This window comes from Mastigoproctus giganteus, chromosome 5 (assembly GCF_048544385.1).
Source record: "Mastigoproctus giganteus isolate SK-2022 chromosome 5, ASM4854438v1, whole genome shotgun sequence".
NCBI classification, from domain to species: domain Eukaryota; kingdom Metazoa; phylum Arthropoda; class Arachnida; order Uropygi; family Thelyphonidae; genus Mastigoproctus; species Mastigoproctus giganteus.
Genome location: NC_143579.1, coordinates 26,956,015 through 26,970,434, shown reverse-complemented (window position 1 = coordinate 26,970,434; position 14,420 = coordinate 26,956,015). Strand labels below are relative to the sequence as shown.

General features: G+C 36.3%; 1 protein-coding gene across 1 annotated transcript in view; it reads right to left on the bottom strand.

Annotated features, from left to right (window-relative positions):
• The window catches only part of LOC150085258 (ubiquitin-like modifier-activating enzyme 6), a 242,598-nt gene that overhangs the window by 81,013 nt on the left and 147,165 nt on the right, over positions 1–14,420 (bottom strand). The window contains exon 12 of the mRNA XM_090374502.1: positions 3,268–3,344. Coding sequence (XP_090230628.1) covers positions 3,268–3,344 — 77 coding nt within the window. The remainder of the gene's footprint in view (positions 1–3,267; positions 3,345–14,420) is intronic.

Below are 14,420 nucleotides of genomic sequence, written 5' to 3'. Positions count from 1 at the left end.
CCACTGGGTCTCAGTATACTGTGTTTGTGAACTGCATGTATTCTACAATCAGATTTTCTGTTTTGCAGGAGGAAAAACCATATAATTCTCATCTGAGACTGACTAACAGCCATGGTACTGAAAAGAAAAAAAAAAAAAAGCCCATAAAAGTTCCTCGAATCCTTGCCTTTTCCACAAAGTGTGGAAGGATAACAATCATAACTATTACACTAGCCATGAGGACTAGTTAGAGGGTGTTACACAAAAATTATAAATACACAAGTTGTAAACAATTCACTTCCTACACCCTGCCAATTTACTATGTATCTTTATTTAAAGATGAAATGCACAAGGCATAATTATATACATATATGGGTTTTAAGTAATTAACTATATAATATCGGTGTAGATACACAATAGTTTACCCATAAATTTAAACTACATATTAAACTATATGTGTAAAAGGCATCGTTTTTAATTGTATCTCAATATTGTGGCTGCCTTCACAACGAGATACCAAGTATTGCACTACTTTGAATAAGTAACACTTCTCTAGTAGTAAATAACAGTAGTCTTCTCTATTAGAGAAGTGTTACTTATTCAAAGTAGTGCAATACCTGGTATCTCGTTGTGAAGGCAGCCACAATATTGAGATACAATTAAAAACGATGCCTTTTATGCTACATATGTAGTTTAAATTTATGGGTAAATTATGGTGTATCTACACCAATATTATATAGTTATGTATCTTTATCTAAAAATGTTTCATTTTTATGAATACTACTGTATTGAAAATGTCAGTTTAGCACAATAAAAATTTATCCTACTACAAAAAAATATAATCATTGTTACATACTCCTTAAGCAGTATGACATTTTCGAGCTTTGATCTTTAGCATCTGGCAATGCTGCAATGAATTGCCTGTTTGAGATTAGTGACTTTGATCTGTCTACCTTCAAGTTCCTTGAGCAATTTTGGAAGTGATAGGAGTTGTTTATGCCAAGTTACATATTTTGTGAAACATGCTGACAGATGAGACACCAGTGTTATTGAAATTATGTTTGTTCACATTGTATCATCTGACAGTCGCATTTATTACAGTTTTATAAATTTTAAAATGGATAAGACTAGTTTCATATTTATAATGTTTTCATTTTTTATCAAGCAGAATTAATAAAAGTTTTGTTTCTGAAAATAACAAGCATAAAAAACAAAATTTTTATATTTTTGAATTTTTCATTAAAAATACATGAAATTGCATTTGATAAATAACTTTATTTCCTTATAATTATTTTGTAATACATAACCACTGTTCTCACACTTTCATTGTTTCAAGGTAACACAACTTCATTATAATGAATATATTTTGGTTACTTGCATGACTGTTATACCCCACCACCAAAATCGGCAGTTTCATACAAAACCTTAAGGTGACGGAGAAATGTGTTGTTTTGTTGGAGAGGTAAACTGTTTCTTTTCCAGTTATGATATTGTTTCTTGGTTGGTTTGCCAGATTACTTGCAGTTGTTCTGTTTCTTTGGGGTGGGGAGAAAAAGGGGAAAGAGTTGTGCATACTTGATATAGAAGAAATGCTAAGCTTTTTTTTAAAGAGATCTAACTTATTTTTATATTTTATTTATATCTCCTAAGATATAAAAACAAAAATACCTAATGATGCCATATTACATTAATACTGGCCATGCAACACATCTCTAGAAAGTGTGCATCTTTTATTTCTCTGCATACAGAATCACGTACAGAAATGTGTACAGATATGTGTAGTCAGTAGTTGATTTGGGCATGTATGGGCCTCATTGGGGTAAGTTTTTATACTGCAATTTGAAATCAAATTAGTTTTTTTTTTTTTTGCATGTGTGTCTGACTTTCTTGCAAAATTTTCACAGATGTATACAAAGCATGATAATTGCAAGCAATCACTGAAGAAGCATAGGAGAAAACATCTTTAAACGTGATCCCCTCACCCCTCCCCCAGTGCAACAAAACACCTCTAGCTTTTTTGCTGCACCAGAAAGGAAACTTATTCTAATGATTAACAACTCACTGGACAAAAGAAAATTTCTGAAAATTCAATCTATAATTCTGTAGTTTGAATTTATGCCACCTTGATTCCAGTGCCACTTAAAACCATAAAAATTTCACTTTCATTCATTTTCTTACTGTTCATCCCCAACATTATTAACATCAGTCAGGTCCCCTATATGGGCTATAGAGCTACCAAGCTCTATAGTGCATATATTTGAAGCTCTCTCTCCTCATGTGAACACCCTTTAGCCAACTCACCAGGATCGTTATCTATCTCTGGACCTTTTCCTCCCTACCTCTAGGTTCATGGCACTAATGGCCTCCCTTGCCAACTTCTGTCTATATTATAATTCCCAAATCTCTCTCTTCCTCTATCATTTTACCATTACAAAGTGTATGAGTTATTTTGCAGCATTAAAGCAGTTTACACTTATCTGACTATCCCCTGAAGCTTATCCAAATTCTTCTGAAGGATCACTGCTTGATGCTGTTCATTAATTACAATCCAATCTTTAAATCATTTGTAAATTTTATAACCATTAGTTACTTGAGAACATTAATAAAATAGTCAAAATTACTGAATAGCAAATTATTTTACATGCATTCAACCGACAAGTGTACCAGTTTATAGATGAGATTTATGCTTGTTGATATCCTGAAAGAGTGCCTAATTTGCACATAGCAATTAAAAAGTTAGAAGCTTATTTTCAATGTTTTGGCAGTTTTCAAATGAATGGAAAAGTGAGAAATCATTTGTTAAAAATGAGGATGTAGTTGGTTTAGCCTTGACAGTACAGACATTTAAGAAAGCAGTTAGCACACAGCCATGGAGATGTGAAACAATAGTGCTCTTAAGTAAAAAAAAAAATAAATAATAATACAAAAGAGAGAGAGAGAGAGAGAAAAAAAAACTGTTGGAGTAAAAATGACATAGTTTGATAAGTGTTCAGAATATATAATCATTTATTAATTTTAATTTAATAATCTTGCCTCATTTAAAAGTTCTGAGTAACATCCTATCATTATATGTAAGCTTCCTACTAGAATGAAATTAAATGCTAAAAGTTACAAAACTAGTGAAAACTTAGCTTTATTACTTTTCAACAACAATGCTTATAACCTTTTACACGTTTTTGGCTTATCCAACATATAGAATAACAGACACTGTATAATTTACTATATATAAAAAAGGAAATTAAAAAAAAAAAAAATCAAAAAGGAAATTTTTTTAAAAAAATATATTACCATGGATATGGGTATCTTGATTTTTCTTTTTTAAATCTGTGTAAAGCCATCATTCCTAAATGAATAGTTAGTGGAGCCTAAAATATAAAACACTACAATAAAATATCTTAAAATATAATTATATGGTCAGGAGATGAAATTAAGAAACCGTTAAAAAATTACTATTGTAAATATTTGTTTTAAAGCTGGTGAGTAACCCTTGACAATTAAAAAGCTGTTTTTATTTTTTTTGTCAATGCCAAATAATTCCAACAAATTTACTGTTTGGAATTATCTGGCAATTTATTGAGTCTACAAATCAGTATAACAGATGTTTTCTCCTCCACTTCTTCAGTGATTATAATTTTGCAACAATCATCTGTAAAGATTTCGTAAAAGCTATCTAGAGAGAGACAAAAAAAACCTTCAGATTTGATTGTTGTTCAAATTGCAGTATAAAAAATCATTCTGATGCAGAGTGTACATGCCCAAAGCAGTCACTGACTACACATATCTGTATATGATTCTGTGTGCAGAAAAACGCAGGCTGCACACACAGACACTGGTCATTGGTAACTGTTTCAAAAGCTCCACATATTTTATTCTAACACCAATTTTACTTAATGGCAGATGCTAAAATGGGAATGTACATAGCCAAAACAGAGTTACAATTCTAAAGGATTACGATTTACAAATATTTGTGTATATCACTTGATTTTTTATTTTCTTTTTAATGAAAAACAAACATGAAAGGCATTAGAAACTATAGTACTGAGTTTGTTTTGTTTGTTTGTTTGTTATTTGGTTTTTAGGAGCATTAGCAACTAAGGCCATATTTCTACGGAAATATGCGGTGGTCATTCCCTGACCTTTCCGCATCCTCCGTATTTGGTGGTGACGGGCTCGAACCCCGGTCTAATCAAGAAGCATGAGCTACGCACTGCTGCTGCTCCTTCCCACCTGGCTATGGAGGCGCCCATAGTACTGAGTGCCATGCATGGGTTGAAGGTTGAGAAGACAGAAGATACCTGTTGATATTTAAGGATGTTTTTGACTTGTAAGAGTGCAGCTGCTAGAATTTTTATTCTAAAAACAAAGTGACCTTAGAACACATGTAGTTTACAGCCAAAATACAGTGATGCTTCATGGTTTGAATGCATTGGCACTAATCAAATGAAAGAAAAAAAAAAAAAAAAAAAAAAGCCAGATACTTCTAGTGGTAAATAGGGCATACAGGAGGAAAACCTTGTATGTATCATAGATTAAAAAAAAAAAAAAAAAACACTATAGAAAAATACAGTTAAAGTTAAGTAAAATACAGTTATCTTCTTTTCAATTAATTACTAAGATTATAACTTTACAGAACATGTAATAAAACTATAGTTTTATGTTCTCGAAACTTAACCATTCAGTTTAACTACAACTGTATAATATTTATTGCTTTTCTCCAGTGTACTTTTGTCTTTTTTCTCTGTATACATATCTCTTTACAAATGACACTGCATTTCTTACATAAGAATACATGCAAAGACACTGACTGTCTAAAGCTAATAACACTGCATTAAAAGTACATTTAATCTATGAATTTATTTTTCCATGCAAACTGCATTAAAAAAAAAGATATAATAATTGCCAGATTTCTATTGGACTGATTTCAATTAAATTTTGCATGGCTCAACAAATCTTTCTGTATCAACCAAATATAAAATTTCATGAAAATCTATCCACTGCGAGTCAAGCTATTACCTAGAATTTTTGGAATACTGCCAAAACAACTCAGACCACAGTTTTTACCTGGCCTGATCTGCTGCAGGCCTTTTCCACACAGCATCAAAGAACCATGTTTGTAACCACTTCATCAGCCATGAGATCATTCAGGACTGAAATGCCTCTACTATCTGTTTCAATGGTGTGTCATGTTAAAATAGGCATATGTTTTTTTTTTTTTTTTTTTTTTTATGAAAACCCCAAACACAAAGAGGTATTAGAAGCTATAGTATTTAGTACTGTGCTTGGGTAGGTGGTAGAGAAGACGAACGAAGATATCTGTTGACATTACACTTGAACCTCTGTAGACTGTAATTTTCAGGAAATATGTACGAAGGAAGGCTGTTCCAGAAAAAGGCAGTTGAATGAATAAACGAGGAAGATGAAAAGTTAGTTCTGTGAGTTTGAAGTTGGACAGTAAATGGATGTTGGCTGGCGGCGGCACGTGTTCGGACTGTTTTGAAAGAGAAAGCGGGTAAATATAGAAGCCAATTCAGTAGAACAGTGCCCATGGAAGTAGCTGTAGAAAAGGCATGCAGCGAAACAGTACGTCTATGAGACAGAGACTATAAACTCTGTTACAGATGAGTCATTAATTAACCTAACTGCCCTCTTCTGAATGGTATCTAGAGCCTGAGAGTGGTTTTGGGGGCACCGCCCCAGATGTGGGAACAATATTTCACGGTAGGGCAGATTTGTGATTTGTACAGAGTGAACGGCTGTTTGGAAGAAAAGTAACGCTGAGAGCTAAAGAGAAAACCAAGTTTTTTAGATGCAGAGGAAGCAATATTTGTAATGTGCTTGTACCAAGAGAGATTAGAAGCCAGGATAATCCCCAAAAGAGATATATCATCTTGCATAGAAATCGGAGTGTCACCAAAGATAAGCATATGAGCAGAAGAATCCTTTTTTGTGAGATATAAGACTGGACTGAGTTTTAGAAGGATTGAAATCAACTAAGTTGTCTTTGCTCCACTGGAGAATTACTTGGAGATAGGCATTTAAGGAATTGGAAGCGGATATTCGAGAAATTGAAGCTGATTGAGCAGGGCAAAGTTTCTCAAATTGGAAAGTGTAATGCATTGTGCTATCGTCGGCAAAACTATGGATAGGATTTCCAGTCAATGGAAGAAGGTCATTATTATACAAGAGGAAAAGAGTGGGGGAAAGAACCTTTGGGGAAACCAGCATTAGTGGAGAAGTTAGAAGACAGAGAGCCATCTACCTTCACCCTCAGTGAGCAATCAGAGAGAAAACTAGATAACCAATTACAAAAAACAGTTGACAAACCATAAAATGGAAGTTTGTTTAGAAGACCTTGATACCAAACATGAGCGAAAGCTTTTGAGATGTCAAGAGCAACTGCTTGTGTTTCACCGAACTTTTCCATTGAATCTGTCCATAAATGGGTAATATAAGCCAGAATATCACCAGTGGATCAACAATGATGGAATCCATACTGGCGATTGTTGATCAGACGGAAGGTTTCTAGGTAGTTTTGTTGGCAGTTAATTGATTTTTCCATTACTTTAGAAAGAGTAGAAGTAATTGCAATGGGATGATAATTGGATGGAAGGGATTTGTCACCCTTTTTAGGAACTGGCTGGATAAGAGCAAATTTCCAAGCAGAAGGAAAAACACCTTTGGAATAAGAAAATGAAAAAAGCAGCAAAGAACAGGAGTAAGTTCAGGAGCACAGGTTTTGAGAACAAGTAAAAAATACCATCAGGATCTGGAGCTTTTTTACCATAAAGACTTGTCAAAATCCTTCTGACATCCTTTTGACGGAAGACCACAGGAGGCATTGAATGGAGTGTGTTGGGAATGGTGGGAGGTGTTTTACCAAGATCATTAATACATGAGTTGGAAGAAAAATGGGATGCTAGCAAGTCAGCTTTATCCTTGGCTGAAGTGACAACAGAAAAAGGCCGCCGTAGCCTAGTGGTCAGGCGCGCGGGTGCATACGCCTTGAGTGCATACGCCTTGTACACGTGCCTTGAGTGACCGGGGTTCAAGCCCGTGACTGCTGAATACGGTGCAGTTTCTTGTATTCTGTGTATCTTGTAAACTCCTCTGACTGTTTGGTCGTCCCGGAGTATAAACAGAAAATTTATTTTTATTTATTTAATCATCTGGTTTTGAAAGAGGTTGGAGCAGAGATGAGCAAAAGTTGTGGCCAATAGCTTTGGCAAGAGACCAGAATGCTCAGGTACCATTAGGGAAAGAAGCAAGTTTTCTACTCTTAGCCTGTTAAAAATCCAGTTTGAACTGATTAATAACTGCTTTACAACTGTTGCAAGCTTTGGTGTAGGCAGAAAATGAAACTGAAGAATTGGAAACAAGCCAATTACGATATGCAACATTCTTCTCTTGAACATCCTTAGCACATTTATTGGAAAACCAAGGCTTAGATAAAGGACAAGATTTTAAAGTGGAGTGTGGAATAAAGGATTCCATTTCTACAGGAACAATTTCACTGACACAATCTGAGCAAACATTGACATCAGAAGTTTTGAAACAGTAATCCGACCAAGGAAAAGAAATCTGGCAGGTCATCCCTTTTTGCATCCTTGTAATGCCAAACAACATGAGGATGGGAATAGCCAAACAACACGAGGTTGGGAATAGCCATGAGATAAAGGCTCCATTGGAGAAGAGACAATCACCAAGTTGTGATCTGAGGTTCCTAAAGGACCACTCACTTCGCCCGTGTACTTAGAAGGGCTGTTTGTGAGAAAAAGATCAAGCATGTTGGCTGTATGGTTAGGATTGTCCGATATACTGGTAGGTAAACGAGATGCTTAGGTCACACCGACATCTAAATTACTGTGACTATAAAACGGAAGCCAGCTGGAGTTGTGAGAATGATGGAGACAACAGATGAGTTTGACAGAATGAGGTAGAGAGATTTTAAGTCACAGAAGATTGAAAAGAGGAGATTCCAAATTACTAAGTCTCTGACAGGGAATATCGGAACGGACATATGCACCAATTACCACCGTTGAGGTGAAAAGAATCATACTGCAAATAATTTGGGCAACTGAGATGAGCAGTAGTTGAATCAACCAATAACTGAGATTCTGTCAGAAAAAGTACATGGGGTTTGGCAGACTGCAAGTGGAAATGGACATCATTGAGATTAGAACTGAGACCACGTATATTTGTGAAGTGAACTAGGAAGTGTTTGGGAGGTTTACATCTTTTCACAAAGTGAGGGCATGCCGTATGAAGTAATGAAATTTTTGTATATGGCGTACACATGATAAGAATATACCGAGATCCTTGACATAATGTGGCCTCGGCAATGCTTTCCACATACACACTACTCGGACTCCCTCCAGTCACTATCTGGCAGAGTAGAGATAGCAAGATTATACATTAGCTGATCCAGAAGCCTCCTAGAGAGTTACCAATAGGTTCGGTCCAGTGTACTAACTAGCAGCCAGCCTGTGAACACCATTTTAGAGCTGTACTCTTGAAATGGAAAGAAGATTGGATCTCACCATGATGTCCATCATAACCTTAAAAGTCAACAGTCATACTGCATGATGGAAGAGATGGGAAAGGCTGACCGGAACTTAGCTCTGGAGACTAAACATGGGTTCCACCACTTCAAGCCTCCAATTAGCAAAGTTGGGCATTGCACCGGTTGTTGAGTCATCTACCAACTAGTATTGCCTGGTGACACAGAGGGGCGACATTCCTCCATGTGGTGTGGGTTCCCCACCTCGACCCCTGCTTACGCTGGTTCACACCTGGGTGACCACCCAGTGTGCTTGCACATGGGGGGGGGGGTTATACCCAGGATTACTAACAGTCCCACCATCATGAAGGTGCAAGCAGAGGATGTGGCTGTCACAGACCATCCTGAATTCGCCGAAATTGGGTCCAATTGACTTGAGTGTCACCCAAATATCAGTTCAATATCTGTTTATTTGTTAACGCCAATAAACTTTGTTTCTATGTTATATAACAAAAAGAAGAATGTCCCATATTGTGTTAGTAGAATATCATGGCAAATACTGAACACATTTTTGTATACTAATGAATTTTTATGAAAACAGGCAATTTAAGCATAAAAATTCTTATTACTTGCTCCTGCAATTGTGGTCCAGGTATAGAACATCTCCAAACATATCAGTGATATAAGGAGTTGTTTTGAAAGAAATGGTAATATGAAAAATAAAATGACTAGAGTAGCTGGTATGAAAAAGATGATACACTATCAGGGAAACTCAATATGCACATTGTTACAGTTTCCTCAGAGTTTGATCTATAATATGTCTACCATAAGAAGCTTCCTGGATTTTTTGGAATACTGCCAAAGCAACTCAGACCACAAAGTTTTTACCTGGTCTGATCTGACAACTATTTAGTTCAACTTGACTGGTGCAGAAGAGTGAATTCTCACATGTTATCATCCATACTTGACTCAAACAACCTTTTTTAAACAGTAGCACTATTTTGGTAGTGTGGGGGGGGGAAGGCATGTGACCACTGTCTGAGACCAACTAAATTGGTTACGATGTTACAGAAGTTTGCAAAAACTCCTTGCCTCACTGGGTTTGAATCACTGAACCCCCCCCCCACTGAATTCAACTGCAAGCCTTTTCCACACAGCACCAAAGAACCGTGTTTATAACCACTTCACCAGCCATGAGGGCATTCAGGACTGAAATGCTTCTACTATCTGTGACATCAGGATGCAATTTGGCCGAGACAAGTGCAAGGCATGGAATGCATAGCCAAAACTACTAGCTAAAGACTAGGTTAAGAGATTGAAGCTCTGACAGAGGGAGAGACCTGTAAATATCTGGTGATGATGCAGGCCCAACAGTAAGGACACCAGATCTATGGCTAGGCCCACTTGATTGAGAAATACTATCAGAGACTGACAAGCCTGCTAAAAACAAAGCTGAATGGCAAGAACATGGTCAGAGCCATAAACACCTACACATTCCCAGTACTAACATATTCCTTCAGGATCAGAGATTAGAACAGTTTCCCAAACTTTTTTAGTCACAGAACACTTTTCATCTCACAATATATTTATGGAACATTTACGAAACACAAGTTTAGCTGGAGTCAAAGAACTGTTTGCTAATATTTTATTACATACGATGCACTGTGCATCAGGAGAATATTTATTTCCAACCACGTAAAGCCAAAATTCAAATAACTGTCATCATACTTTCGTTTTGGTCTTTTATTAGTTGGTTCCTGTTTTTTCACTTCAGATTTTTGGGGAACAAACGGCTGCAATTGTTCATCCTCACTTTGAAGTGGGACAATATTGTGTTTGTTTTCATTGACCACAGTTGCACTACTAAAAGTACTTGCTTCTCGTTTTTAAAGTTCCTTTTTTCAACCACAAATCCATGGTCATTTATTTTAATAATAATATTTCGAAATACTGATAATTATCAATAAAAATTTATATACGGAGGTGAGTTTAGTTATCATATCAGTTTGCTTCCTCCTCTTTTTCAACCAGTGTATTCCAGGCTAAATTGCATAAGAATGACATATTAGATTACTACATTGCTACTTTTTCGTAGATGTCATTACCTCTACACATACTTCTTTATGCAAAGCCTGCCAAAATAAAGTGTTCTGCAGTGATTATTAGTCTATGCTAGTATATTAATAAATGAAAAAAAATTAAAATAATACAAAAGTGGTGTACGCTACAAATATGCAAAATTTCTTTCTTTCTATGCATTAAAATAATTTTCCTCCTAGTGTTATTTATTCAGCCAATGGGAAAAGAGAGATGCTGGTTACGTCATAATATGTAACAAACACAAAAATACGTAACAGAAGCTTGTTTTACTGTGGTAAAACAAGCTTCTGTTTAAGTGTGGTTATGTTCATCTAACACAACCAAGTGGTGCCATTCTTGATTTCCATATGTAATGTATTTATTTAAATAAACTAAATGCAACAAAGCATATTTTAAGAGTTTAAGATTCTATATCTATATAATATCGGTGTAGATACACCATAGACAACTCTTAAAGAAAAACTACGATCATAGTGTGAAAGGCACCCACTGATGGACTGTTGGATGGACCGTTTCATAGTCAACTAGCTATGAAACGGTGCATCTGGGTGGTGGTGCCCACCGAGAATAAGTAACAATCGTCTTCTCTATTAGTGAAGCGTTACTTATATAGTGCAATACTTGGTAACTCATTTTGAAGGATGAGCACAATATGAGATACAGATGATATGATGCCTTTCACACTATGATTGTAGTTTTTCTTTAAGAGTTGTCTATGATGTATCTACACCGATATTATATAGATATAGTAATGTATTTATGTATTCATAGCTGAGGAAGAGAGACACAGTGTCGAAAGCGTCTGTAAGTATTTTATTTTATCAAAAGAAGTGAGCACAGCAAGCAGGGAGGTGAAGCTTCCTAGTATTTTATTATTAATATTTTTTAAATTATTAATTAAGATTTTTCACGGAATACAGTTTGGAAAACACAGGATTAGAACAATACCAAGCTGGTGCAGATCATGAGATCGGCCAGGATAATGATGAACAAGGGCCACCAACACCAAAGTTGGCCACTGAGAGAACAACCACAGCCTGGAGAGAAAATGAGGGGGAGGGGGTTTGACAAACAACAGAAGAAGGCAATTAAGAACCAAAGAAATTACTTCTAGGAAAACACAGTGCCAATCTATCAAGACATAAGGAAGACAAATGACACACACTTCCCAACCTCAACAAGGAGACCCCACCTCACACAGACAGAAGAAACAAAGGTATTCTATGGCAGACACTACAATGACCTCCATCAAGACTACATAGATAAGATGGATTCCAATGGATCTCCCACAAGCGAGACACTATTCCAAACTGAAGATGACATGCTTGCCATCCAAGACTAGGTAATCAACACAAGGAACTACAGAAAAAATATCACCAAGCACCATGGAGGGACAGATGAAACAAATTGTTGACAATGCCACCTGGCTCCAGGAAAAATCCAGCACATTTCTGCGGGTTGCAGGATGATGTGTCTGATCACTAAGATGGAGCACACTCATAGACACGACCAGGTTGCCAGGATAATACATCAGAAGCTAGTGCAAAAATGCCAGTTGATCAAAGAAAGTGTACTGTACTTCAAGTATGAATCCCCTGGCATACTAGAGACCCCCACTCATAAACTATACAGGGATCACACCATTTCGCCAAACTGTCGGCCTCTACCACCCATGAAGCAACTTATTCCAGTAATTTATAACTCGCTGGCTAAAATAAAACTTCCTGCCGTCCAATCTAAACATTTCCCCCCCGTAACTTGAATTTATGTCCCCTAGTTCTAGCATCATTTATAATCTTGAAAATTTTGTCCTCATTCATTTTACTGATGCCTCTCAGAGCCTTAAACACCTCAATCAAATCTCCTCTAAGGTGTCTAGTTTCCAAACTCTGCAACCCACATATTTGAAGTCTTTCTTCATAAGGACGCCCTTTTGCCGATCTCACCAGGCGAGTTACCCTTCTTTGCACCCTTTCAAGAAGCTCGATGTCTTTCTTTAGGTGCAGTCTCCATACTTGAACACAGTATTCCAAGTGTGGTAACATAAGCCTTATATAATGTGATTATCACGTCCCTATCTCTACTTGCAAAAGTTCGATAGATCATTGATAGGACACCATGGGCCTTCCTTGCAACCTGTTTACAATGCTCAGAGAATTTCATGTCTGACCGTATCGTAACACCCAAGTCCCTTTCCTCCAGTACTGGGTTTAGTTGAACTCCACCAAGTGAATAAGTTTTTTTGGGATTACTGTTTCCCAGGTGTAATACCTTACACTTTGTTGGATTAAAGCACAGCTGCCATTTTTCTGACCATTCCTGAAGTCCATCTAGGTCTCTCTGAAGAAGCTCAGCTTGACAGTGATCATTAACTACTCTACCAATTTTGACATCATGCCCTCTATCCCTTCATCAATGTCGTTTATGAAAATTAAAAACAACAGTGGTCCTAATACTGATCCTTGGGGAACCCCACTTCTTACATCAACCCAATCTGAGGAATAGCCATTTATCACAACCCTCTGCCTCTTGCCCTGAAGCCATCCTGATATCCATCTAAGGATTTTCCCAGTGATTCCAACCTGTTCCAGCTTATAAAGCAACCGCTCATGTGGGACTGAGTCAAAAGCTTTGCTGAAATCTAAATAAACAATGTCGAAATTATTCCCTAAATCCAGCTCGTGAGTGACCCTTTCGAAATAGCGAACCAGATTTGTTAAACATGATTTTCCCTTTACAAAACCATGCTGAGTATCCTTGATACTCAGCATGGTTTGAGAATCGGAATCACCAAGAAAAAGAAGAATGATGATATCCAGCTCAGGATCCTGGGTTTGCCAAGCTTTTTCTGGAAGTCACCACCATAAAATAATAAAAACAATTTGCAGTTTCTGGTTTATTGGTCTTTTCTGTTAGTGTAATTAATTATAAATGGGTAGTAAACTCGATCTTGCATTTGCTATAGTACCTATAGCTGAAATTCTGTGAGTTTTCACGTTATTATGGTGAAATGTGTTTCCCCTCCCATGAAATATTCAATCTTCTAAAAAACAAATAAATTTTCAAAAACTCATTACTCTGTATATCATGTGTGCATATCATGTTTGTTGCAACTTGTGTGCGCCATGTTCTTTGTTATTAATTGCTTATCATTTTTACTGTTTAAAATTTTATAACAAAAAAAGAGTCAGTAAACAGAAATATTCATTAGTCAGTATGTACATATTACAGTATGTATTAATTAAGCTATGTATGCAAGCATAAATTTATTTTTATTTTGCTAATGGGAAAATATTCTTCCGATTTTCACATATAAATTTGTGCTTTATATCTTTAAAGTGGGGGTCCACTGTATTTTGTTGGGAGATCCTTGGGTCGGCTTCTGTGCTATTGAACTTGTGCTTGTTTGAGACCATAAAAAATTGACTTTGAAGCGTGCAGTTCGAAAGGTACACAAAATCCAAATGCTGCAGAAGAGACTGTGCTTAGCAGTGTTGAAAAGGAAAAAAATTAAATGAACGTACATTATCTGACATATAAGTATCACAGTTTGTAAGGTAAGACGTTTGTTTAGGTATTGCTATTTGAGTTACTATTATAAAAATAAACTTAAACTATTAAGTTATTACTACTATAAAAATTAAGTTTCCGATAATTACAAAAAAAATGGAATATTTTTGTTAGCTTTTGGAACGTAACCCCCTTCCCTTTTGTACTGGTTCTTAGTCCTGTATCACGTGGCTTCGTATTACACAAGATTTTGTGGGAACCAAACTACCGTGTCATACGAGGGTTACCTGTACTATTTTTTCTATTTTTCAAAGCTCCAGAAATTCTGAATTCC